At 45.5% G+C, this 25,285-nt stretch overlaps 1 protein-coding gene across 1 annotated transcript in view; it reads right to left on the bottom strand.

Annotated features, from left to right (window-relative positions):
* ACAT2 (acetyl-CoA acetyltransferase 2) overlaps positions 1 to 25,285 on the bottom strand; it is an 89,717-nt gene that overhangs the window by 26,746 nt on the left and 37,686 nt on the right. Inside the window, 4 exon segments of the mRNA XM_030198393.1 lie at positions 5,774 to 5,790; positions 5,793 to 5,927; positions 11,397 to 11,442; positions 11,444 to 11,512. Coding sequence (XP_030054253.1) covers positions 5,774 to 5,790; positions 5,793 to 5,927; positions 11,397 to 11,442; positions 11,444 to 11,512 — 267 coding nt within the window.

Raw genomic sequence — 25,285 nt, 5'->3', positions numbered from 1 at the left:
TAATTGCTGACCCAAAACGGAGACCCCAGGGATAGCCCCATCCCCCCCTCAATGACCCGGATTAAAGGCTACAATGATAAAACGAAAAGTAGGGGTGATGGGACACCCCTGACGTGTACCTCGAACGATAGGAAATGTCTCGCAATCAGTTTGGGATATAATGTGCATAAGGCCTGCAAAAACCATCTACTAATTCCCAAAAATGAGCCCAATACACAACGGCTTTTTAAGCATCTAAACTGAGAGCCAAGGCTGGAAATTCACGATCTTGACAATGACACATAGCTAATAGAATCTTTCTGACTTTGACCACAGATTGACTTTCACTAACAACCCTACTTGGGTGACCCCCACCAACTACAGTAAATGGGCCGCCAGAATTTTTGATAATAGCTTAATGTCAACATTAATTAATGAGATGGGACAATAAGAATCTGCCAAATTGGCCGCCTTGCCTGGTTTAGGAATTAATATAAATCAAAGCCTTTTTTTTTTTTTTTTTTTTTACAGGTGGTGCATTTGTCCCCTTCCCCTTGCCCCCTCTCCCCTCACCCCCCTCTCCTCAGAGTTCCAGGCCCCCCTCTCCTCCGAGTTCCAGACCCCCCCTCCCTCCCTCCGACTCGAGTTCCAGCCCGACTTCTTCTCCCACTCCCACAACAGTCCTTCACCTGCCCCTCGCCTTCCTGCATGCTGCCCATAACTTAAAAGTCATCTTACCGGGGTCCCGGCGGTAGCAGTAGTGAAAGGCGAGTACGAGCAGGCTCGGCGAGTCGGCGCTAAGTTCAGCCTGCCTTCCCTTCTCGATGCTCTCAGCTTTGCCTCTGGTCCCACCCTCATTTCCTGGTTCCGCAAGGGCGGGACCAGAGGCAGAGCTGAGAGCAACGAGAAGGGAAGGCAAGCTGAAGTGCCAACTCGCCGAGCCTGCTCGTGCTCGCCTTTCACTACTGCTGCCGCCGGGACCCCGGTAAGATGATTTAAGTTATGGGCGGCATGCAGGAAGGCAAGGGGCAGGCGAAGGACTGTTGTGGGAGTGGGAGAAGAGGTCGAGCAGCGAGCTGGCTCCTGGGGAACTTCCGGTTTCGGCGGGGAAATATTGGGGGTGCTCGAGCACCCACAGCACCCACGGAGTCGGCGCCAATGATCAGTAGTACCTGAAGATTGGAGAGTGGTCAGTACAATGCCAATTTTTAAAAAGTGTTTCAGGATGATTCGGAAAATTACAGACTGGTAAGCCTGAATTCTGTGCTGAGAAAAATAGTGGAAACTATTATGAAGAATAAAATTACAGAACACGTAGACAAACATAGTTTAATGGGACAGAGTCAGCATGGGTTCAGCCAAGGGATGTCTTGCCTCACAAATTTGATTCATTTCTTTGAAGGCATAAATAAACATGTGGATAAAGGTGAGCCGGTTGATGTACTATATTTGGATTTTCAGAAAACTCTTGACAAAGTTCCTCATGACTCCTGAGAAAATTAAAAAGTCAAGGGATAGGAGGCAGTGTTCTGGTGTGGATTAGGAATTGGTTATTGGACAGAAAACAGAGGGTAGGGTTAAATGGCCACTTTTCTCAATGGAGGTGAAGCATGGAGTACCTTTCATTCTAGAAAGCAGGACGACGAGCGAGGTGATTAAATTTACAGATGACAAACTATTCAAAGTTGTCAAACACATGTGGATTGTGAAAAATTGCAGGAAGACTTTAGGAAACTGGAAGACTGGGCATCCAAATGGCAGATGAAATTTAATGTGGACAAATATAAAGTGATGTATAATGGATAGAATATTCCAAATAAAAAATATAGCAGAATTAGAAAAGGTTCAAAGAACAGCAACCAAAACGATAAAAGAGGATGGAACACATAAGGAAAGGCTAAAGAGGTTAGGGCTCTTCAGCTTGGAAAACAGACAGCTGAGTGGGATATGATTGAGTTCTATAAAGTGTAGAATGGGTAGAAGACAGTGAATTGATTTTTCACTCTTTCAAAAAGTACAAAGATCAGGGGACACAACGAAATTATATGGAAATACTTTTAAAACAAATAGGAGGTAATATTTTTTCACTCAAATAATAGTTAAGCTCTGGAACTCACCACCGGAGGATGTGGTATCAGTGGTTAGCGTATCTGGGTTTAAAAAAGGTTTGGACAAGTTCCTGGAGGAGAAGTCCATAGTCTGTTATTGAGATGAACATGGAGGAAACCACTGCTTGCCCTGGGATTGGTAGCATGGAATGTTGCTACTAATTGGGCTTCTGCCAGGTACTTGTGACCTGGATTGGCCACTGTTGGAAGCAGGATACTGGGATAGATGCAGCATTGGTCTGACCCCAGTATGACTATTCTTATGTTCACTGCACTGCACGTGATGTGCTGCTTTGCCTACTGCTGTTGTGCAGCACTTGGTCAATCTGATTTTCCATGGATTAATATTCGTGTGCTTCATAGCCCTCTTGTGAGTTCACATAATGTTTTTGTCAACTGAAGTGCTTTCTTCAGAAATAGGCTCCTGTGAGTTTGTAAGTTCTGCTGGAGCAGAGCCATGGCTGGTGCACAGGGCCTCTTGTCCCAGTAATTTTCCCATAGATAAAATTTTTGTCTCTTAAGATTTATTTTTCTGCAGCCATCAGGGCAGCTTGCTGGATAACTTTGTTCACCATCAAATCATTTGATTTTGCTTCAGATATTTTTTCCCCAACCTTTCCCAGCAGAAAGGCTCCAGTGGCTTTAGGAAGTACCCATGGCAACAAGACTATGTCCATCACAGACACCCATAACTGGTGTCTGCAGTGCCTAGGAGCTGATCATGATTCCTCTTCTGGTAAACTATTTGAAGATGGCAAGGAGAAGCAGAGCAAAAGGATTTTTGTCACCAAGAAGTCCAGTTCATTACTGTTTGTATCTAGAGCATCAGTCTCCATGGCTCCGGGAACTGCATCTGGACATTAGGGATGCATCAACATCGAAAGGGTCTTAACCTCCTTCAACACTGAGCTTTGTTACAGTCAGTCAGAAGCGAGCATCCTCCAATTTCTCTCCCCCACCCCCAAAGAGGAAGGATTTGTCCTTGTTCTCTTTTTTTTTTTCTTTTGAAATTTATAAAATTTTTATTAAATAACACGATAACACAACTGTTCTTTAGCATTGATTTCCAATATCATACAACATATAACAAAATATATCACCAAGTGATTTTAAATCATTTTCTCCCCTCCTCCCTCCCTCCCTCCCCCGCCCCCCCCCTCCCCTATCCTTCCCCCTCAGGATGACGTGTTGTTCTCATCGATGCCAATGCAGAGCATCAAGGGGAGGTCAAGTTAACTGGTATCACTTCCCTGAAAAGCATGACACCAAAAGCTTTGAGACACCAAAGTCATCAGTGCTCTCAAAGTGCCCCTGGGGTAAGGGTGTCTCACCCTACTTGGCACTGGACAGTGTGCAACAGCCTCCAAGGAAGTGAGATCCCAGATGTCTCTGAAGGACATGACTGAACCAGTCGAGCCCCAGTGGCGTCTCTCAAGTTGCAGTTTATGGGCACATTCCAGAAGTAGATGGAATAGTTCTTTGCATAGCAAGAAACTGTGGTGTCAAGAGCAGCAATGCGGAGACTGGAAGCGGGTCAGCCCATCCTGAAGGCTCATGCGCTGCCTGCAGGTAGTCTGACACCAAGACCTCAAGGGGCATCAGGGTTAGTCTACACTGTACTAGTGTTGATCTCTAGCCTTTCGATGAAGGAAACTTACCAGATGCCCATCACAAAAGCTGCAGGAAGGATGTCAAGCTCGTGTTAGGCACTTGGACGTCCCTGACGAGCACTTGGATGTTTTTTTTTCCTTCTGATTCTCTTGCAGCAGCCCCAACGAGAGGTGCAGACCTCCCGTTAGGTTTTCCACAGTGAGGGGATCGGAAAATGGTAGTGCATCTCATTGTAATACGAATTATACACATTATAATACTAATTTGCTCTTTTGCATTCCGTTTTCGTTAGCTGCTACCGTGACAGGGAAATGGCTCGGAGAACCCTTTTGTGCATGTCCCAGTTTACTACTGGCACGTTAAACTGGCTAGAACCAGTTTAAAAACCACGTTGCTCGCTCGTTAAATTTAGTGCATCTGGCCCTAAGAGGCGTATTTTCAAGATAGACTAAGAGGTGTATTTTCAAAGCACGAAGATTTGAGGGCAGCTAATATAACACCAATCTTTAAAAAGGGTTCCAGAGGAGATCTGGGAAATTACAGACCAGTGAGCCTGATGTCTGTGTCGAGCAAAATGGTACAGACTATTATAAAGAACAAAATTACAGAGTATATACATAAGCATGGATTAATGATACAAAGCCAACATGGATTTAGTTAAGGGAAATCTTGCCTCACCAATCTACTACATTTCTTTGAAGGGGTGAACAAACATGTGGATAAAGATGAGCTGGTCGATATTGTGTATTTGGATTTTCAAAAGGCATTTAACAAAGTACCTCATAAGAGACTTCTGAGAAAATCAGAAAGTCATGGGAAAAGAGGTAATGTTCTATTCTGGATTAAAAAATAGAAAACAGCGAGTAGGGTTAAATAGTCAGTATTCTCAATGGAGAAGGGTCAATAGTGGGATTCCCCAGGGGTCTACGCTGGGACCGCTGCTTTTAAACATATTTATAAATGATCTAGAGATGGAAACAACTAATGAGGTAATACAATTTGCTGATAACACAAAGTTATTCAGAGTTGTTTGAATAACTAAGTTGTTTAAGTTGTAAATCACAAGAAGACTGTGAAAAATTGCAAGAGGACCTTACGAGACTGGGCATCCAAATTGTAGATGATGTTTAATGTGAGCAAGTGCTAAGTGATGCATGTGGGAAAGAAGAACCCAAACTATAGCAACACGATGCAAGGTTCCATATTAGGAGTCACCACCCAGGAAAAGGATATAGGTGTCATTGTTGAGGATACGTTGAAACCCTCTGCTCAGTGTGCAATGGCAGCTAAGAAAGCAAACAGAATGTCAGGAATTATTAGGAAAGGAATGAAAAACAAAAATGAGGACATTATAATGCCTTTGTATCGCTCCATAGCGCAACCACACCTTGAATACTGTATGCAATTCTGGTCATCGCATCTCAAAAAAGATATAGCAGAATTAGAAAAGGTTCAAAAAAGGGGTGAAAAAAATGATAAAGGGAATAGGATGATTTCCCTATGACAAAAGGCTAAAGAGGCTAGGGCTCTTCAGCTTGGAGAAGAGATGGCTGAGGGGAGATATGACAGAGGTGTATAAAGTACTGAGTGGAGAGGAACAGGTAGAGGTGAATTGCTTGCTTACTCTTTCCAAAAATATTAGGACTAGAGGGAGCATACAATGAACCTACTAAGCAATAAATTTAAAAAACAAGAGAAAATTTTTCTTCACTGAATGTTTAATTAAACTCTGGAATTTGTTGCCAGAGAATGTGGTAAAAGCAGTTAGCTTAGCGGGTTAAACAAAAGGTTGGATAATTTCGTAAAAGAAAAGTCCATAAGCTATTATTAAGATAGACTTGGGGAAATCCACTGCTTATTTCTAGGATAAGCGCATAAAATCTGTTTTACTGTTTTGGGATCTTGTGACCTGGATTGGCCACTGTTGGACCTTCGGTCTGTCCCAGTATGGCAACATTTATGTTCTTACGTAAATGTCTGCGCCAGCAGCATGATATGGAGACCAAAGACAGTTCTGATGTCATACGGTTTGAGTAATATAAGCTATAACCATCTCATAAGCTGAAATTGCGTACCGCTTTCTTTATTGCGAGATAGGTCCCAGTCCCATTATGGAAGGATCAATGCCTACTTGTGCCCAGGATACCACTTGTGCCAAAGGAGCAAGACCTCGTCGACTAGCTTCAGATTTATTCATGAGAAGAACAGCGGCAGCACCATCATTGATACCTGAAAAAAACATAAAAGCAGTATTCTTTCTAACATATGTGGCACTGAAGATTAGGAGGGTTTTGGAGTTTCAGCTCAACTGAAACCATAAAGCCTTGTCTGCAGCTACTTGGGGATTTTTATTTATTTGTTTTACATCCCTTCCCATCTCTCTTTTGTCCAATCATTACAGTGACATTTCTTATGGGCCATGCACTAGGGATCCTTCCATAACCTTAAACCCAGCCACTAGCTGTCGCCATTGCACAGTAACTGATTTTCTCTGTACAGGAGCTGAAAATCCCACCTCTACAGCATCCTCAATTCCAGATACTACCACAGGCCACTTTTTACCGCAGATGGGAAAAAATGGCTTTTCTTTTTAAATGGGCTGGAAAATGGGCATGCACTGAAATTAACCAATGAGATGGAGGAGGAATATTATAAGAGCAACAAGAACACCCACAACATTACCACTGATCAGTTGAAAAACAGGTTCAGATGTCAGGAGGATTGGCCAGAGTGAAGGATTGGCCTAATGGTTAGTGTACGTGGGTTGCAGACCTGGGAACTGGGTTGGATTCCCACTGCTGCCTGATATTTGGCAGTGGGTTGAGATCCTGGGGAAACAGATTCATTTCTCTCTGCAGCTCCTTGTGACCCTGGACAAGTCACTTTAACCCTCCATTGCCCCAAGTACAACAGTAGTACAATGTACTACTTAGGCCCTCATGATCAAAGCAAACTCTGGTGCTAGAGGCTGTTAACGCCATACTAGCGCCGGAGTTTGCTGCCGACCCATGATCAGAGCTCGTAGCGCAAGTAGCATGCAAATGCATGCTAAACAGGGCTCTTAGCGCAAGTAGCATGCAAATGCATGCTAATCAGCGCTTAACGCATTCATCCTCAATGATCAGCGTCCAGCGCGTCAAAGATTGGGTCACTGGCCGCGGCAAACAATGCCAGCTTTGGGGAGGAATGGTGAGCCCTGTCCAGCATGCAGTTGCATGCTGGCAGGCCCCTGTTCCCCCCCAAATCAAACGCGAACAGGGAGCTGGAGGTCCGGTCCCCCTGACGATCCCCCTCCCAAATGTTCAGGGAGGGCTGGAGATCCGGTGGGTCTCCAGCCCCCTCAAACCCCCAGAAAATGTCAAGTGGCCGCCGCCAGCCAAACCCTCTCCCACCGAGCGATGGGGGGGGGGGGAGGCACCCCTACTTCCCCCCCCCCCCCCAAGCGTTGTCCTTCCAATCCCTGGTCATCTGTAAGGATAAGTAGAAGTAGTACTAATAGTAGTAGTGACAACCCCCCTCCCAGCCCCCCTACCTTTAGTTGGAGGAGGGACGCAGCCTGCCTCCCTCCTCTTCCAGTCGACGCCGCTGCAAAATGACGGCGCCCAGCCCCCGCCCATTGCATCCTGGGATGCGCTGGGCGGGGGTACAGACCATTTAAGGGAGCGATTCCCTTACATTGCCTGCTGGGTGGGCAATGTGCTGGACAAGACCTCTGTGTAATCATGTAGATCTCGCTGGATCCCCCAAAGCTGCAGCCACATATTGTGCCTAGCATCCCTGCTCGCCTGCTGCATGTTATGCAGCACCTGCAGGCAGTCCTCTTGGGCTTGGAGCCTCTTCTGCTGAACCTGACCTCCCTCATGCAGCAGCTGTGAGGGGGGGGGGAGGGGGGTCATTCAGTAATTGATCCTCCTCTTCTTCCCTGCAGGTGGCTCCTGGCTACCCTGCCCTCTTGTGACTCCTCTGCTGCCAATGACTCCCCCTCCTCCACCTGCACTGCCTGCTGGTCCCAGTCTCTGACTAGAGTCCTTGTCTGCATAGGGAAAGTAGAAGAAATGTGTGTATTGCACTAGCTAACCTGTCAGTCTGTTGCAGCCTTCCTGAACCTATCACTCCATTTGCACTCCTATACTACAGGTGATAATACCTGCCATTGTCACCGTACCACACAATGTATGCCTCCACATCCCACACTGCAGGAACCAAGAGTATGGTACACTGTGGACCTAGGAAACCATGATGACAGCCAGGTGGGTAAAGGAGAAAGGATAGTGGGAGTGGTCTGGAGAGCACAGTGAGAAGGCCACAGATACCTACAGCAGGAATAATCACTGGTTGGTGATGGACCAACATAACATAACACATAGTTTTATAGCTTGTAATACCTCACAGTTCAATGCGGGTTACATACAAAGAAGCTGGACAAACCAGGAAATACAATAATCAATTTATTTATTAGGATTTTGCTCACACCTTTTTCAGTAGTAGCTCAAGGTGAATTACATTCAGATACACTGGGTATTTCTCTGTCCCTGTACAATCTAAATTTTGTACCTGAGGCAATGGAGGATTTAGTGACTTGCCCAAGATCACAAGGAGCAGCAGTGGGATTTGAACCAGCCACCTCTTCATGTCAAGACCGGTGCTCTAACACTAGGCCACTCCTCCACTAAAACTAATACATTCACTTCCTTCCATAAATTTTAAACAAGTATGTCTTAAGTGAGCATCTAAAATTTACATAACTCAATGCCTGAACTATCAAAGAGGAACTTCTTGCCTAATTTGGCAGCCTGATAGGAAAGCAAATAATCTATACATTTCTTTCTTACTTTACCCTTCATCGAAGGAAAAGAAAACAAAATAAGTTCAATCAGTGCTTTCTTGTAGGAAAAAATGTACCAGTACTCATACAGTGCCAACCTTAGGGAAAGGTCACAATTTATGCTCCATCCCTATAGTAGCCACACCCATTTTACCAGGCATGGAGCATATAAAAAGGCATCAGTGAAAATAGTACACAAGTTCCTAGGCCCAACAAAAGAACCCCTAAGACTAACCAGCTCTCTATATAAAACGCACCTCCAACGTTCTAATGAAGCCTCACTTTCCCAACGTTCTAAAAGTGAAATGGCTGAGATCGTTTTTCCTCCATGAGAGTATGTCCCACCCATGCGTCAAACGTGATGACATCGAGGGCGGGTCATAATGACAACTACACTGTAAGCAAGGAAGTACATTGGTTAATCTCTGTTTCCACTCCCCAACGCAGCCGTCATTCCCATACACTCAAAACCAAGCAAAATTGCCACTGGAGCCCGTCCCCCCCGCCACAGTCCCCCTCACCCACCCTCCCTCAACCGCTCGCTCACCGTTCCACCGCCCTCCCTCTCCTCCCCGGCTCCGGCCATGCTGCAGGACGATTACTACACACAAGTGGAAGTGACCCAATCAACTACACTGTAAGCAAGGGCATATCTGGACGTCGCCGGTAGGGGGGTCCAGAGCCGAGGTGAGGGGGCACATTTTAGCCCCACCCCGGCGCCGCGCCATTGCCGCCACCCCCTCCCCCCGCCAGAACCAGAACCAGCTCCAACAACTGTCGCCCGCCCGCCGACCCTCTTGACCCCCCGCCCGCTGTCGCTTACCTGTGCTGGCGGGGGACCCCAACCCCCGCCAGCCGAAGCTGTCGTCCTTCGTTTGTTTTCTTCTTTCTGAGTCTGACTCTGACGTCCTGCACACGTCCTGCACGTTGTGTAAGTGCAGGACGTCAGAGACGAGTCAGACTCAGAAAGAAGAAACAAACGAACGAAGGACGACGGCTTCGGCTGGCAGGGGTTGGGGTCCCCCGCCAGCACAGGTACGCGACAGCAGGTGGGGGGTCGGCGGGAGGGGGGGTTGCGAGGGCAGTCGGTAGGGGGGACCAGGGCCAAATCTACGGGGCCCTAGCCCCCGTGGCCCCATTAAAATAAGCCCCTGACTGTAAGCAAGGAAGCCCATTGGTTAAGCTCTGTTTCCACTTGCCACACAGCCGTCATTCCCATACACTCAAACAAGCACAACTAGGAGCTGCTGATCCACATTGTCGTTTTTTCCTTCTTCCATCTGAAAACACGTCTAAAGCTGTTTCTAATGGATAAATTGCGCCTTAACAGGTAAAGGACAAAAGGTTTTTGTTTTGGATTCTTAATGCACACCTTTTTAATTTATTTGAAAGCTTCCCATCTGTACATATATCATGAAATCTAAATTAAATATCAGTAAAGCAGCTTAAAAAATTATTCTACGTGGTAGAAACAGCAATTTTAAACTCTGTACTTTCAAATCATTTGTCAACAATACAAAGTTTATCCAGGTAAGTGCCCGTGCTGCGTCAGCCCCGCCGTTGCCTGTCAATGTGTGCCACTGAAAGAGTATGAGGGAGCTCCAGCTGCCTGTGGGTCAGGACAGGACTTAGCTGGTGGACGCCAGAAGCAGTGTCTCCTTAGGTTGACAGCAAATAGCAATCCCTCCCCCCAAGCACCTCGGAGGGAGGGAGGGGACAGGACCGTGGAACTGGGAGGGGCGGGACTATGGAACTGGGAGGGAGGGAGGGAAGGTGACCCTGAAACTGAGGGAGGGTGGAGGGGACCCTGGAACTAGGAGGGAGGGAGGGGGGATGACCCTGGAACTCGGAGTGGGGGATGACCCTGGAACTAGGAGGGAGGGAGGGGGGATGACCCTGGAACTCTGAGGGAGGGATTGAAGGGGACCCTGGAACACACTCTGATTCTCACACACACACTCTCTCTCTCACGGACACACTCACATCCAGTCTCACTCTCTCTCTCACACACACACACACACTCGCACATTCACTCTCTCTCACACAGTCACAGTCAAACTCACACACACTCTCTCAAACATACACACTCCGAGGAAAACCTTGCTAGCGCCAGTTTCATTTCTGTCAGAAACGGGCCTCTCTCACTAGTAAACTAATAAAATATGTAGGCCAAAAAAATCAGCTGAAACCCTCAAAAAACAGACTCTGGCATGCACCCTTCCACTTCCCTCATTCATTCTCCCCTTACCCCCTTCTCCCCATACTACTGACTTGCTCTTGCTCCCCCATTCCCTCACTTGATCTCCTTTACCCCATTTGCTCCTTCACCAGGCTGCGGCCATTGACAGAACTTCCAACTCAGACCACATTCTCGTACCCTGCTACCCAAGGCCAGTGTTGTGCTTTATACTATGTGGTTCAAAGTGCAACACTCGATCTGGAAGCAGATAGAAGGTTCCAGCTTGAAGAACAGCACCACCACCATACTCGTATGAAGCTGGGATTGTGTTGGATAAGGAGAGGGAAGCAAGACTCAGTGCCGACACACTGGCCCCTGATCTCCACTCCTGCAAAAATCTGGGAATTCTACAGGAAGGACAAGATTTCGGGGCCCTTCCTGCAGCATCAGAGGAGGATGGGGGCCCAGTGTGTGGCTGCCAGATGCAGTTTAATTTTGAAATGTGCCCGGCCACTTATTTGTTCCTTAAGAAACACAACAACATGTAGCATGGAGCAGAGGACATTCAGGATCTCCAGTTTCCAAGAGCTGGTGTACAAAGCCATGGATGCCATGAGAGCTTGGCTGGTTATTTTCCAGTATGGCCCACTGGAGTCCATTTACAGTGGGATTTTACAGTGTCTAAGTCACAAACCTGAGGCATTTCCTGCAGTGACTGTGCCTGTCCCGTCCTTCATGAAATAGGGGCTTTAGCTTTGCCATTACTTCTAAGCTGCTTCCATGGCGAGGAAACTCATCTGTTTCTTACTTCTAAAGGACCTACAGAAGTTATAAGGAAAATTAAACCACTTCTATATGAAGAATTGACTCTGCATAGAAGAAAAAAAAAACTTCTAGCAAATAAACACTTGACATTTCTAAACATACAGATTAAAAAAAATAATAATCAGATAACCATACAGCATTACAAAGTTAAAAGCATACACCAAGGTTAAAACATCTGTAATTCCATCATTGCCTCCACTGTATGCAAATAGATCTCATGCATATTCATTGAGGAAATCATGAAACCTGACTGGATAGAGGTCTTCGAGGGCCAAGGCTGCCTACCGCCTGAGCTAGAACATACCCAGCAGTGGACTATAACACAGCAGGTGTTAAAGGGGTGTGCCCTCTGTGACAAAAAGGATGTAATGTAGTTCTGAGCCCTTTCAGGGCAAATCTACAACAGGGTGCCTGGTAGAAGCCTAATTTACAAAGGAATTCAGGTGCCTACACTCCTGTATAGAAGACTAGCCTAACTGGATATATATTCTCTAAGTTACATGTGTAAGTTTACACTCTGCCCATGTCTATACTCCCCTTGCAAGTATGCACTATTTAATTTAAGCAGGTATTTATAGAATAGCACTTAAACCGAATTTTGGCAGGTCACACATGCACAAATATTTAAAACTAATAAAAAAGGCCAGTTTCTGAGAGCAATGAAACGGGCGCTAGCAAGGTATTTGTTTTGTGCAATGAATGTCTTGAAGAGGATTTTGTGCCAAGGTGACCCCCCCTCCCTCCCTCCCAGGTGGAAGTGTGTGTTTGTGACTGAGAGAGAGTGATTGTGGGCAACTGTGAGAGTGAGAGAGAGAGAGAGAGAGAGAGTGTGTGTGGTGTGTGTGGCAGAGTGTGTGGCAGGGTGTCACTCCTCCCCCCCTCTTCCCTCCCTGCTTCCTTGCCTGCCTGCCTGCCTGCAAGTGAAGGGGGGTGATGTCAGTCGTGCTTAGCATGTCGTCTGTTGTGTCTGAAGTGGTGGAGGAAGGAGTCCACCTTGTTTACCTACCGCCGCTGCATTTGTTCGCTGTCGCCGTCGCAGTCCTCTGAGGCGCAGATGAAGGCTGTGAAAGTCCTCTCGCACCCTCGATGTGGAAACGCTGAGGCGGGCGGGCACCAATGTTGTTGTATAGGGGGTTGCATAGCGCCGTTCGGGCGGCGGTTTGGTGTGTTATGTTTCAGCCACCCTCTACGTGTTGATGCGAGGGCGGGGGCGGCAATGGTGTTCGGACGACATAGGGACGTCACGACGTTCGGGGACGCTGAGGGCGGGGCGGACACATTCCGATCTATGCCACCTCACACTCCGGAAGTGCAGCTTCACTTAGAACGTAGGCCTTGCGAATTATGTGCGGAGAGGCGTGGCTGGGGGGCGGTGTGAGTGACACTGAGGGGTGAGGGGCAGGGAGTGGTGACAGTGAGGGGTGAGGGGCAGGGAGTGGTGCTAAGAATTACTGGGTGAGAATTATTTATATAGATAATGGCATTTACACGTATTATGGATGCGTTAATGTTAACGCCTGTTCTAGAATTGCCCTCTTCACCCTGGAATGATTTTAGCCCCTTTTCTGGCATTCCCCACCAGTTGGAGAAACTTTTTATAAGATAATATTAATCTGAATAAGATATACAGGTAGAGATAGAGGACAAAAACAAACCCATGATTGTACCTACTACTAATAGATGTTGATCTCTCATCCCCAAGGATTAATTGGAAAACAGGTCACCGAGGGCAGGTTCTCGCGCTACACTTTGAAGAAAGCGTAATGCGGCTACAAATGAAAACTGTTCAGAGACCAGCAGAAAGACCTAATAAGGGACTGTAATAAGATGTTATTCTCAAAATTGCACCACATCTACAGGAAAGACCAATTCTCACAACAAAGTATGATGGAGGAGGAAAGGAGGGGCATGGCACAAAGGGTCAGCAGGAACAGCTCAGCACAAATGCATTCCCGGTCTTCAGAAACAATGGCAAGGTTTCTGTACCAACAACCCAAAGGAACTGATATGCCGCCATCTCCTCACAATCCTAATGATTGTACAAATATTGGGGTAATGGAGTACCTAGTTTCAAATTACTAGTTACACGGGGGGTTTTGTACATTGTCTTGGAGCCGTCATGAAAAGCAGTTAATGAAATAAATATAATTAGGCAATGATGATTTATTCAAGTGCAAGAATTCTGCATTTCAGAAAAAAAAATTCACTTCTTAGTTTATCAATTGCAGGAGGATTTGTTTTTGTTACATTGTACCCCACACTTTCCCACTCATGGCAGGCTCAATGCGGCTTACATATTGTATACAGGTACTTATTTGTACCTGGGGCAATGGAGGGTTAAGTGACTTGCCCAGAGTCACAAGGAGCTGCCTGTGCCTGAAGTGGGAATCAAACTCAGTTCCTCAGTTCCCCAGGACCAGAGTCCACCACCCTAACCACTAGGCCACTCCTTTGGAAGTAAAAATCCTTCTCTGAATATCGGTGGGACTCAAACAACATCTGGTGGTCACTCTATGCCAGTATAGTCAGAATCCGGAGACCAGCTGGTGCTATTTACCCAGTATAAGTTTAAATGTCACAGCCAGCATTTTAAAGCTATGTCAACTGTAGAGTTTAAATATCAAAAGACAACTTATTCAGGTTTTCTAATGCTATACATATTGGGCACCTAGAAAGCCGATTAACTGGTTATATTTAATTCATTTGTACAACTGGTCTATTCATACTGGTGAGGTTTCATCCTGCTTGTAAATCTACAAATAAAAGGTATGTCAAAAACTGATGAGGAACATAGATCAGGATTAACACAAAAGACCATGCAACCCCTCCAAAGCAACTGTACAGCTCTACAGTCCCTCCCTCTCTCTCAGACACCATCCTTGTCTCTACTATGTCCACTGGGAAATTGTTCTCCATACACATCCACCAACCTTTCTAACAAAACATATCCTTAGACTGGAGAGTAATTCATCCTCTTTTATCCTCACACAACCCCCTTGTTCCAGAGTTTCATTTCTGTTGACAGGGGCTTCCTCCTCTGCATTCCTATCTTGAAGGTATTTAAATGTGTATCATATCTGCCCTATCCTGCCTTTTCTCCATGTTTTACACATTTGCATCTTTAAATCTGCCCTCATATGCTTTACAACAAAGGCAACTGACCATTTTATTTGCCAGTTTGTAGGCCAACTATCCAGTTTATAACCCTATAAGGGTGCAGTCTCCAGAATTGTACACAGTCCTCCAAATGAGGTCTCACCAGGCTTATACAGAGGCATTACCACATCCTTTTTCCTGTTGGCCATTCCTTTTCTTTTTTTTTTTTTTAACTTTAAATGTTTTTATTGAAGAGGCAGGATAACATTTGTACAACCATATAGGTGGGATAACAACTCCCCAATAAACCAACAAATCTGATTATACATACCAATCAATTAACGGATACTACACAACAGCTCAATCACTATAGCTGTAACAAATTAGAATTACCAACCTACCCCCATCTATGTTATCATACTTTGAGGAAAACTGGCCATTCCTTTTCTTATGCACATAAACAGTCACTTGGCTTTCGCCATCACCTTATCTACCAGTTTGGCCACATTAAGATCATCAGACCACCACCAGATCCTACTCTTGTTTCATGCAAAGAAGAAATTCATCCCCATCCTGTATTGTTCCCTTTGGTTTTTGCAGCCAAAATGCATGACTTTTTTTTTAAATTATTAAATTTTAGCTGCCAAGTTCTAGACCTTCCCTCAAATTTCAGTAGTCTCATCTCACGTTTTCAACACATTCTGAGGTGTCTTGTGTGTTGACGTTTTTAATATCATCCATAAAAAAGCAAAACCTTTCCAAAAAGCCCTTCCATAATATCGCTTAAGGAAACATGCCCTTAAGAGTGTTCGATACACAGCTATCTTTTTTTGCTTCTCACTCAGTTAACCCAGTTACTTTAGAGCCCATATCAAGGGCATTTAGTGTATTCCTTGCTGCTTATGTGGAACTAAAGTACACCACATCTGATGCTTTCCTCCCCCAATCCAACTGTAGGTCACCCAGAGAAATTAATCAGATTCATCCAACAAGACCTGCTTCTAATAAAGTCATGCTGCCTTGGGTTCAGTAATCCAGGAGATTCCAAAAACTGCACTATCCTCTGTTTTAGCAGTGATGCCATTCACTTACTTGTGACTAAGGTCAGACTACCGTATTTTTCGGACTATAAGACGCACTTTTTTCCCCCAAAATTTGGGAGGAAAATGGGGGGGTGCGTCTTATAGTCCGAAGGTAGCGATTCCGGATCGCCCTCCCCCCGAGTTCGGGATCGCCCTCCCCTACTCACGTCAGCGATGTTCCCTGGTGGTCTAGTGACGTCGGGGCAGGAAAGAGCCCCCTCTTTCCTGCCCAGCGCGCTGCTCTCCATCCGCCTCCATCCTCCTGTATGCTGCCTGACGGTCTCGGCGAGATTCAAAATGGCCGCTGAGAATCTAGGCGGCCATTTTGAATATCGCCGAGACCGTCAGGCAGCATACAGGAGGACGGAGAGCAGCGCGCTGGGCAGGAAAGAGGGGGCTCTTTCCTGCCCCGACGTCACTAGACCACCAGGGAACATCGCTGACGTGAGTAGGGGAGGGCCATCCCGAACTCGGACAAGACGCACCGGAGCACCTAGGTTTTAGAGGAGGGAAAAAGGAAAAAAAATTTTTTTCCTATTTCCCTCCTCTAAAACCTAGGTGCATCTTATGGTCCGGTGCGTCTTATAGTCCGAAAAATACGGTAAATAGCCTGCGGTTCCCACCCTCCTCCCTGCTTCCACTTTTCTGAAGATATAAACTACAACTGGCTGGCTCCAATCGTCCAGATGGTCAAGCAGTGGAGCTAAAATCTTCTGGTTCAGATATTTAACTAAATTTATCATTACAAAATGTTTCCATATATTTCACAATAAGTGCAAAATGTGCTCAAAAATTCATTTAGGGGCCCTTTTACTAAAGGGCTGCTGTGCAGCAACTTGGAACTACCACCGGCCCAACGCAGCCACCGGTGGTAAGTCCACCTCCAGCATGCACCATTTCCGCTGCTGCTGGATTTATCTTTTTTTAAATATACCACCAGAGTAGCGCAGGAGCCCTTACCGCCATCTCAATAATTGGTGGTATGTGCTTCCCCCCCTTGCATGGCCACATGGTAAGTGCAAGGTTCTCGCATGGGCACGTGTTTTTTCAGGCTTTTTACCTGCTGCGTAGCAAAAATGACCGCAGCCACTACCGCAGCGCCCCCCCTTTTTTTTTTAACAGCAGCTTGGTCAAAGGACCCTGTAGTGCCCAGTGTATGCGTTAATATGGGTAGGCAACCAGTTTCTATCATTGCACACAATATACAAGTCCATGACATAACCAATGTCACTTATCTTTTATGTTCAAGTATGTCCATTATGCCTCCGTATCAGATAGTAACATAGTAAATGACTGCAGATAAAGATCTGTACGGTCCATCCAGTCTGCCCAACAAGATAAACTCATTTTACATGGTATGCGATACTTTATATGTATACCAGAGTTTGATTTGTCCTTGTCTTTCTCGTAGAAGTCTGTCCAGTACTGTTCTTGTATTATGTTCTGAAGCTAACATCGAAGCCCCTTAAAATTTACACTCCAGACCATCCCTATCTATTCAGTCACGATCAGGGCACAGACTGTAGAAGTCTGCCCAGCTCCCGTTTTGTTTCCCAATTATCGGCGGCGTCACTCAATCTCCGCTAAGATTCCACAGAACCATTCCTTCTAAACAGGATTCCTTTGTGTTTATCCCATGCATGTTTCAATTCCATTACCGTTTTCATCTCCACCACCTCCCGCGGGAGGGCATTCCACATATCCACCACCCTCTCCCTGAAAAAATGCTTCCTGACATTAGTCCTGAGTCTGCCCCCCTTCAACGTCAATTCATGTCCTCTAGTTCTACCACCTTCCCGTCTCCAGAAAAGGTTAATTTGTGGATTAATACTTTTCAAATATTTGAACATCTGTATCACATCACCCGTTTCTCCTTTCCTCCAAGGTATACATGTTCAGGTCAGCAAGTCTCTCCTCGTACAGTTTGGAATGCAAATCCCATACCATTTTTGTAGCTTTTCTTTGCACCGCTTCCAGTCTTTTTACATCTTTAGCAAGATACAGCCTCCAAAACTGAACACAATACTCCAAGTGGGGCCTCACCAACAACTTGTAGAGGGGCATCAACACCTCCTTTCTTCTGCTGGTTATGCCCCTCTCTATGCAGCCTAGCATCCTTCTGGCCACAGCCATCGCCTTGTCGCATTGTTTCTTCACCTTCAGATCCTCCGACACCAACACCCCAAGGTCCCTCTCCTGAGTCGAGCTTACTAATCTCTCCCCTCCTATCCGGTATCTCTCTTTTGGGTTTCCGCACCCCAAGTGCATCACTCTACACTTCTTGGCATTAAGTTTTAACTAAATACATAGAAGCTGGGGACAGTATACAGTGTCCCGCCAGCCTGAGCTAAGTACACTGAATATTTAAGGTTATATCTATATTACTTTAATCGGTAGGAAGGGAGGGCTGACGGTGCAGTGATGCTGTTTGTGGTAACGAGTGTACTGATTGACAGCTTTACTTGTGTACCCAAGTCTGAGCACTGTTCACTATAATTAGTGTTGTACTTCTCCACTTTTGTAATTCATGTAAGCCACATTGTGCCTGCAATTGTGGGAAACTGTAGGGTATAAATGAAACATAAATAAATAAATAATTTATTTAATTTAATTTTGTTTTATGAGAAATGAGAGGTAATGTGAGGTAGTTCTTTTTGTATTTGCCTATAATAAATTTTTGATCTCACAGGGATTAAGATTAAGGTTGCTGTTAACAGGTTTCTACTCTTTTGGTATTGGAAAATTAAGTTTTAACTGCCAGACCCTCGACCATTCTTCTAATGTTCGGAGATCCCTTCTCATCGTTTCTACTCCCTCCAGGGTATCCACTCTATTCGCTATTTTCGTGTCACCCGCAAAAAAGTACACTTTCCTTCCAACCCTTCAGCAATATCTCCCACAAATATATTAAACAGAATAAGCCCCAGCACCGACCCCTGAGGAACTCCACTGCTCACCTTCCTTTCCTCCGAGTGGATTCCATTTACCACCACCCTCTGCCACCTGTCGGTTCGACCAGTTTCTTATCCAGTTCAGCACTTTCGGTCCTAAGTTCAACCTTTCAGCTTATTCACGAGTCTTCTGTGGGGGATCGTATCAAAGACTTTGCTGAAGTCCAAGTAGATTACATCTAGCGCACATCCCTCATCCAGTTCTTTGGTCACCCAGTCAAAAAAGTCAATAAGCTTCATTTGGCAGGATTTTCCTTTGGTAAAGCCATGTTGCCTCGAGTCCTGTAACCCATCAGTTTCTAGAAAGTTAACTATCCTTTCTTTCAGCAGCGACTCCATTATTTTTCCTACCACCGATGTGAGACTTACCGGTCTGTAGATTCCCACTTCTTCCCTGTCTCCACTTTTGTGAAGAGAGACCACATCCGCTCATCTCCAATCTCGCGGGACCTCTCCCATCTCTAAAGATCTATTAAATAAATCTTTATAAGAGGTCCCGCCAGGACCTCTCTGAGCTCCTTTAGTATCCTGGGATGTATCCCATCCGGCCCCATAGCTTTGTCCACCTTCAGATTCTACAGCTGTTTATAAACTCTTTCTTCCATAAATGGTACAGTATCCACTCCATTCCCAGACGCTCCCTCGGTAGCCAACTGCGGTCCTTCTCCAGGATTTTCCTCCGTGAATACTGAAGAGAAATAATTGTTGAGCATGTTCGCTTTATCTTCATCACTCTCCACATAGCCACTCTCATTATCTTTCAGTCTCGCAATTCCATTCCTATCTCTTCTCTTTTCTCCAATATATCTGAAAAAGGTCTTGTCACCTCTCTTTACATCTTTAGCCATTTTTTCTTCCACTCACGCTTTCACTAGCTGTATTTCCCTCTTCACTTCTTTCAGTTTAATCCAATAATCTTTTCCATGATCCTCTTGTTGCGTTCTTTTGTACTTCTTGAACAAAACCTCTTTTGCTCTTATTTTTTCAGCTGCTTGTTTGGAGAACCATATAGGCTTCCTGCTTCTCTTGTTTTTGTTTACTTTCCTCACAAAAAGATCAGTCGCCATATTTATAGCAGCCTTTAGCTTGGATCACTGTTTTTCCACTTCTCCTATGCCTTCCCTCGCCAACAGCTCCTTCTTCAGGTATTCCCCCATTATATCAAAATCAGTACATCTGAAATCCAGTACTTTGAGTTTTGTGCGTCCGCACTCCGCCTTCACCCTTATATCAAACCATACGGTGTGATGATCACTATTACATAGATGGGCACCAACCCGGATATCAGAAACACTACCTCCATTCGTGAGCACTAGATCCCAGACCCTTCCTTCGTGGGTTCCATCACCATTTGTCTGAGCAAGACACTTTGACAGACATCCACAATCTCCCTACTTCTTTCCGATTCAGCAGATGGGACGTTCCAATCCACGTCAGACAAATTGAAATCTCCCAACAGTAGCACCTCCCCTTTCATACCAATCTTTTGAATATCTTCTATCAGATCCTTGTCTAACTTCTCCGTTTGCGCAGGAGGTCTGTAGATAACCCCCCTGTGGATACAGGTTCCGTCTTCTCTTTCCAGGACGATCCATAAAGCTTCTTCTTTTCCCCAGGCTTCCCGCATTTCAGCCGCTCTGATATTCTCTCTCACATACAGAGCCACTCCTCCACCTCTTTGGCCCTCTCTATCCTTCCTAAAAAGATTATAGCCCGGTACGGTCACATCCCATTCATGAGAATCGTTGAACCACGTCTCTGTAATAGCAACAATATCCAAGTTTTCTTCAAATATCAGGGCTTGCAAGTCTTGAACCTTTTTACTTAGACTACGAGCATTTGTGTACATAGCTTTCCATGTGCTTATTGAGTTTGGCTGTTTTTTTATATTTACATGACCTTTCCCTCTGCCATCATGTTTATTCTGGGAGTGACTTTCCGAAATCCTGTTTCCTTTTGTCACCCCCACCCTCTAGTTTAAATGTCTAGAAACATACTGTCTGAATGTCTCCCCAAGGATCCTTTTTCCCCATCCCCATCTTTATGTAGCCCATCATTACAGTACAGCCTGATGATATCCACAATTAACTGGTGGATGGCCATATGGTGCAACACCCTCTAAACAATCCTTTTTCCTTTATTTACCAAATGCCACAATGTTTTGTTTTTTTTACTTTCAATGTTTATTAGATACATTTTTTAAATAACTATACAAAAAACATAACTCCCAATCAAACTAATGAAAAAGATATAACACATCAAACTCTAAACCCCTCTCCCACCATATAGACTGCCAACATAGCAATCATTATAGCATAAAAACCACTAGACAAAAATTTAAAAAATAGCTTAGCACATACTGTGAAAAGCAGCGTAAACCAAAATATCCTATATAATAAAAAGCACCTCCAACGTTCTGAAGCTGACTCTGTGGCAGTGAAAGTTTGAAGGTTTCTTGCTGCCTCTAACGCTGTATCCATCTCCTGAATTGACATCACGTACTGCTGGGTTCGTCACAAACAGCACTGACCAACCACAGGATAGCAGCACGAGGCACAATCTCAACGTCTATAGCCTACCTTTCGAGTTCGTTCCCTCAGAGTTCTGCCCTCGCGGAAAGAGGAAATGACGTCAGCAGGCGGGACTCAGAGGGAATGAAGTCGAAGGGAAGGCTACAGACGAGCAGGGCTTTCAAAGACGCGGCCACTTCGACGGAGGTAAACAGGGGAACGAGGAGAATCGATGGGTGGCTGGAGGGGGGGCAGGGAATGAAGTTGAACGGAAGGCTACAGATGGGCAGGGCTTTCAAAGACGCGGCCGCTTCGATGGAGGTAAACAGGGGAACGAGGAGAATCGATGGGTGGCTGGAGGGGGGGCCAGGGGAGAGAGGACAATCGCAGGGTGGTTGGAGAGGGGGCCAGGGGAGAGAGGACAATCGGAGGGTGGCTGGAGAGGGGGCCAGGGGAGAAAGGAGAATCGCTGGGTGGCTGGAGGGGGGAGCAGGGGAGAGAGAAGAATCACTGGGTGGCTGGAGGGGAGGCAGGGGAGAGACGAGAATCGGTGGGTGGCTGGAGGGGGGCAACGGAAAAAAGGAGAATCACTGAGTGGCTGGAGGGGGAGCAGGGGACAGAGGAGACTCGCTGGGTGGCTGGAGGGGGAGCAAGGGACAGAGGAGAATCGCTGGGTGGCTGGAGGGGGGCAGGGGACAGAGGAGACACACTCGCACCCAGTGGTCTTACTCTCTCTCTCTGTCACACACACACACTCGCACATTCACTCTCTCTCTCTCTCACACACTCTCTCTCAAACATACACACTCCAAGAAAACCCTTGCTAGCGCCCATTTCATTTGTGTCAGAAACGGGCCTGTTTTACTAGTAGGACATAAGGCAGAGTATTACAAAGTAGCATCCTAACCATACCATTACAGAAAAGATTCCCATTGTTTATCAAAAGTTGTTACATACCCATGCTTAAGAGCTGTTAACTTAGTCAAATGTACACCTGCCACAGCTTGGGTCTTAAGCTGCTGATCTGTGGTATCTCCTTCATTGTCCAACACCTGGTTACTTTCCTCTTCACAATGGCCAGATAAGGAAAGAGCACCCAGAGTTGTGCAGGTGTCAAATCCGGTGGCTGCTACTATAATAAAAATAGTTTCGGATCCACGGGCAACTTAGGGGGTCTTTTACAATGGCACAGTAGCATTTTAACGTGCGCTAATGATTAGCATGTGCTGAACGCTAGAGACGCCCATAGGAATATGTAAGCATCTCTAACATTTAGCGGATGCCTTTGTAAAAGGCCCACTTAGTGCTTAATATTGTAGACTGAGTTTGGTTAAAATCAACCCAAAAAGGTTTAAGGCTGGGGCAGTCCCATCATATATGAAAATAGGTGCCAAATGTCAGCGTTTTTAGGTTAATAACCCCCTGAAGAAAGCTACAAGTGAAACATGAATCTGTGTCGAGAATATAGAGACTTGGTAAATAAAGGAAAAAAAGATTTTTTTTTTTAACAGGGTATTGCACCATACAGGCAGCCACCAGTTAATTGTGGATTATCATCTGATATAGAGGAATAAAGGACATAATTGAACATAAAAGATAAGTAACCTCAGTTATGTCATGGACGTGTATAATGTGTGCAATGATAGAAACTGGTTACCCTACCCATATTCAAACACTGGGCTTTAAATGAATTTCTGAGCACATTTTGCACTTAACTGTGACTATATGGAAGCGTTTTGTAATGATAAACTTAGTTAAATATCTAAACCAGAAGATTCTAGTTGGTCATTTGTGGGTTCAGATGATATCTATAAGGAACTCCTGAATTTGTTATTTGTGAAAAACAGCAGGCAGTGGAGCTGCCAGACCTTCCCTAAATTCTCTTAACACTCTCAGATGTTTAGCTATCTCTTCTCAAACACATCCGTGTGAAAATTGTTTGAAGTAAACCTTATTTCCAATACTATTTGCGTCTATTTTCTGCAGTCCTACTTCTGGATCTACAGTGAGCACTAAACAAATATTTGTTCAATACTTCCGTTTAATTCTCATCCGCTTCTACATATTTTTCTCCTGCACCACTGGCTCTTCCAATGCCACTTCTGCACATTCTCGTCTCACTAACATATCTAAGTAAATGGAAAGAGTATCGTAGAATCATTTCCAAACCTTCTATGTATGTATGTGTGCGAGACTAGGAAAAGAGAGAGGGAAGTCTGAAAGGAGCAATTCCTTAGCTGCCATATATTTCAATGTATTAATGCTTTTATGCCATAGCTGCAACTGTATCTTGCACAGAAATACACTGGATCTTTTTTTTAGCTTTATTTCTGTAGAATATCTGGTGCAATCTGACTTAGTTTTGAGTCTGATTCCTGTTTACACCAAAAATTGATCCTGTTCTATTAAAGTTTTCACAGACTTATTTTGCCCCAAACATACATTCTCAAATATAAGTGGGTTGGAAAGAATTTTTTAAAAAGTTGTTTTCTTCACCCCTCCTGTTTGTTTTAGCAATGGAACCTTTGCTTAAAGCTTTGAAGGTAGATGACGGAGTAGGGGGGGTAGGCCTGGCAGGAGGCACGGTTAAGGCCCTTGCCTTTGCAGATGACCTGCTGGTGGTGGTTCAAGAACCAGAACACTCAGTACCTAGGGCTTTGCAGTTAATCCAGGAATATGGGGCCCTGTCAGGATACACACTAAACATCCAGAAATCTAGAGCCCTAGAAATAGTGCCTGGGGATAACATAAAAAGTAGATTACAACTTCCTATAGAGTGGGAAGAAGAGACTATAAAATATCTAGGAGTCACAATACCACGGGAGCTCCCACAGGTGTATGGATGGAATGTGAGAAAGCTATTGAATGACACAAAGATAAACCTGCAACTCTGGCAGGGTCTCCCTCTGTCACTCATGGGAGAATAGCGCTGTACAATATGGTAATTGTACCGAAGTGGCTATATGTGTTCCAAACCATACCACTATACCTGTCCAAGACCGATGAAAAGAGACTTAATAAGACACTGCAAACATTTCTATGGGTAAAGAAGAGACCTAGAGTGGCGTTGTCCACACTTTACTTACCTGTGGAATATGGAGGTCTAGGGCTCCTGAACTTGCGTTATATGACCATAGCAAGTGGAATGAGACACTTAAATGACTGGCTGCGACGCACACAATATTTCACGCCCTCCCGCCTCGAGCTACAGGAGACAGAGCAGAAACACATTGGCTACCTACTACATAAGCAAAGCAAAGCAGAAACCAGTCTATTAGTCCAGGCGCAATTATTACCGGCAGCGCAGGACACCTGGCGCTGGCTGTGCAGATACCATCGTTTTTCACCAAGGACAACCCCATACCTCCCAATATGCGGCAACCCGGACTTCCCACCGGGCCAATTATATGAAGTGTTCAAAAGATGGGAAGGTATGGGGTTGGAATATGTACTTCACGCAATAGACGAAAATGGAACAGTTGTGTCCTGGGAGAGTCTCCGGGACCGATTCAAGCTGAACCAAGCGGATTGGTTCCACTACTACCAACTACGGCACTACATACTGAGCTTACCCCGTGAGGAACTGGCGGAGGATGTGCAAGAGGAGCTAGGGGTGGCACTCTCATTGGGAGCGCAACAAAAGGTGCCACTCACCTACCACCACAGACATTTAAAGGACATGGCTAAAGAACCAGACTTTGAGAGACTATCTGCCCAGTGGAGTACAGAACTGGAGATCAAAATAACTCCTGCAATGGTCCGTGAACACCTCCTGGGATATCGCAGGAACACCGATCAAGCAGTTTATTGGGAATTACAATTTAAATTTGTATTGAGAGCATATATACCGCCTAGGAGGGCGTTCCACATGGGGGCATCGCCGGACGGAGCTTGCCCTAAATGCGTAGAGGAAGGTGCAACGCTGGGACATATGTTTTGGGGCTGCCCCTGCATCCAACAGTTTTGGAAGGCCATAAATGGACAAATACGAGCCATGTGGCACTCGAATTGGATTCTGGACGCAAGACTCCTCTTTGGACACCTGAGGTTTACAGGGCCTCCAGTTAGAGGACGCCGAGCATTTACGCTACGCACAGTGATGGTGGCCAAGAGAACAAT

Source organism: Microcaecilia unicolor, chromosome 3, assembly GCF_901765095.1.
Source record: "Microcaecilia unicolor chromosome 3, aMicUni1.1, whole genome shotgun sequence".
Lineage (NCBI taxonomy): Eukaryota > Metazoa > Chordata > Amphibia > Gymnophiona > Siphonopidae > Microcaecilia > Microcaecilia unicolor.
This window is presented reverse-complemented; position numbering and strand designations above follow the sequence as displayed.